Below are 2,077 nucleotides of genomic sequence, written 5' to 3'. Positions count from 1 at the left end.
GAGAGGGAAAGAAAAGAAAGAGAGAGAATAAAAGAATAAGGGGGGGGGAGCCAAAGCCCCAGAGAGTCTGTTCCTATCCGCCAAGAAACTGGCCCTCGGGGTTAACGGCATTTGGTCGGGCGGTCGCCTCCTCCTCCTCGACCCCCTCCCGTCCCTTGGCTACCAAGCCTTTGCCAAAAAAAAAAAAAAAAGAAAGAAAGAAAAGAAAAAAAAAAAAAAAGAAAGAAAGAAAGAAAAGAAAAAGAAAAGAAAAGAAAAAGGAAGGAAGGAAAATAAGAGAGAGAGAAAGAAAAAGAAAGCGAAAGGACATTTGTAAAAGGTTTGACGCTTCCTCTTTCTTACTCGGTCCTGGTTCTACTGGTAGAATTAAAAAAAATAGGCTGGGGGTTCTGTGGGGGGGCTGTTTTGATTCGCAGGGTTCGCTCGGCAATACTGTGTATACGTGTGTGTTCAGTCTCTTAAATAGGGTTTTGTTCGGTGTTTTGTTTCTGAGTTTAAACGTACCATTCGTTAAAATTGGAAGAGAGCGCGCTGTGGCCGGCTGTGTGGTGGACCGCGGACGACGAGGGCGACAGGGAGCTGGTGGTCGGGTTGTCTGTGGAGGGCGACACGATGGTGGGCGGCGTGGAGGACTCGTAGCCCGAGCTGGCGGCCGGCGAAGGCTGCGAGCCCTGCGAGGAGGATTCGTGGACCTGCGGGAATAAAGTGGCGTTTTTACGGAGATACAGAGGCGCCGCGGCGGCCGCTCAGGGCGGATGCAGGTCACTCGCCCCCTCCGCCCCAGCCCTGCATCTCTCAGCCCCTGCGAGGCCCAGCCAGCCCGCCCGGGCTGTCTCCCCTGCACCGCCCTGCAGAGGCCACGGAGACCCGGGGGCTCACAAAAGAAAAACAGATATGGGAAGGGAGAGGCTGGATCGGAGGCCAGAACCTGGTATGGTCTTCCTCCCGAACTTGGCTTGCTTACGTTTAGCCGAGCCAGCTCTAAGTCTGGGTGCAGGACCCCAACTCTTCCGCCCCGCGCTGCCGGCCGAAATGGCGGCAGCTGCGGCAGCATCACCTCGCTGCTTCAGCCCTAGTTCTCCAGCTCTCCGTGGCGGCCTCAGCAAGATGGTTTGCTTCTTTTCACCTCTCTTATGAAACCGTGAATTTCAAATGGGCTTGGGCGTCCCCATTTCCTTTCCCAGCCTCCATCCTCCTGGCCTGGCCCCGCTCAACAAAGTGGAACCTTTGCCTTCCCGCCTCTGGCTTCCGCCACCGCCACACTAGCACTCGCCGCCGGACTCCGCCCGGGAGCGCAAGGAGCTTCTGCCTGGAAGGCCGGCGGCGAGAGCAGGGCGATTACCTTCATGTGTTTGCGCAGCGAGCTGGGGTGCGTGTAGGACTTGTCGCACATCTTGCAGAGATAGGGCTTGTCGCTCGTGTGCACGTGCATGTGCTTCTTGCGGTCGCTGCTGTTAGCGAAGCGCCGATCGCAGCCCTCGAACTCGCACTTGAAGGGCTTCTCCCCTAGTGCGAAAGGCGAGAAAGAGAAGAGTCTGATTAGAAAGCATCCCGAAGCTGTTCATTTTTTAAAATAAACAAATGGTAAACACTGAAACAACACACACACACACACAAAAACCACATTGGCCCAGGATTAGCACTTTGCAAGCTTAAGAACCTGGGGCTTCAATACGTTCGTGTATAGCTGCGGTGAAGTTGTAAATATCCTAGCTACGTTTTAAGCGCCAATACAATTAAATCTATATTTTATTTTTAGGCTTTTGATTTTCATATTCTCAGTAGTCGTTTTTTTAGACCTCAGAATAGCAGCAGGTCTGGATGCTAGTTTTTCTGCCCAGGGCAATACACAAGGCGTGGGTTGCTGCTACCCTGCTCCCGGCTTCTCATTTTCACTTTCCAGGCTGTCTGTACTGCTGGTTTGCTCATCTCTCCTCCCCTTACCCCCTACCCTACGCTCTGCACCCTCCTAGTACTCTCTCTCACCCCACCCCACCCACCCCCTCCAAACACATTTTATAGCATAATCTCGGCCCAGGGAGTTTGACGCTGTAAATTCTTCCCTGACTGGGGCATT

General features: G+C 53.5%; 1 protein-coding gene across 1 annotated transcript in view; it reads right to left on the bottom strand.

Annotated features, from left to right (window-relative positions):
* Positions 1–243: 243 nt before the first annotated feature.
* Positions 244–2,077, bottom strand: part of ZIC1 (Zic family zinc finger 1) — a 3,736-nt gene continuing 1,902 nt past the window's right edge. The window contains exons 2-3 of the mRNA XM_006171417.1: positions 1,343–1,506; positions 244–692 (exon numbers count right to left, since the gene is read on the bottom strand). Of these exons, the coding sequence (XP_006171479.1) occupies positions 495–692; positions 1,343–1,506 (362 nt within the window). The 3' untranslated portion in view covers positions 244–494. The remainder of the gene's footprint in view (positions 693–1,342; positions 1,507–2,077) is intronic.

This window comes from Tupaia chinensis, unplaced genomic scaffold (genome assembly GCF_000334495.1).
Source record: "Tupaia chinensis unplaced genomic scaffold, TupChi_1.0 Scaffold149537_1, whole genome shotgun sequence".
Classification (NCBI taxonomy): Eukaryota; Metazoa; Chordata; class Mammalia; order Scandentia; family Tupaiidae; genus Tupaia; species Tupaia belangeri.
This window is presented reverse-complemented; position numbering and strand designations above follow the sequence as displayed.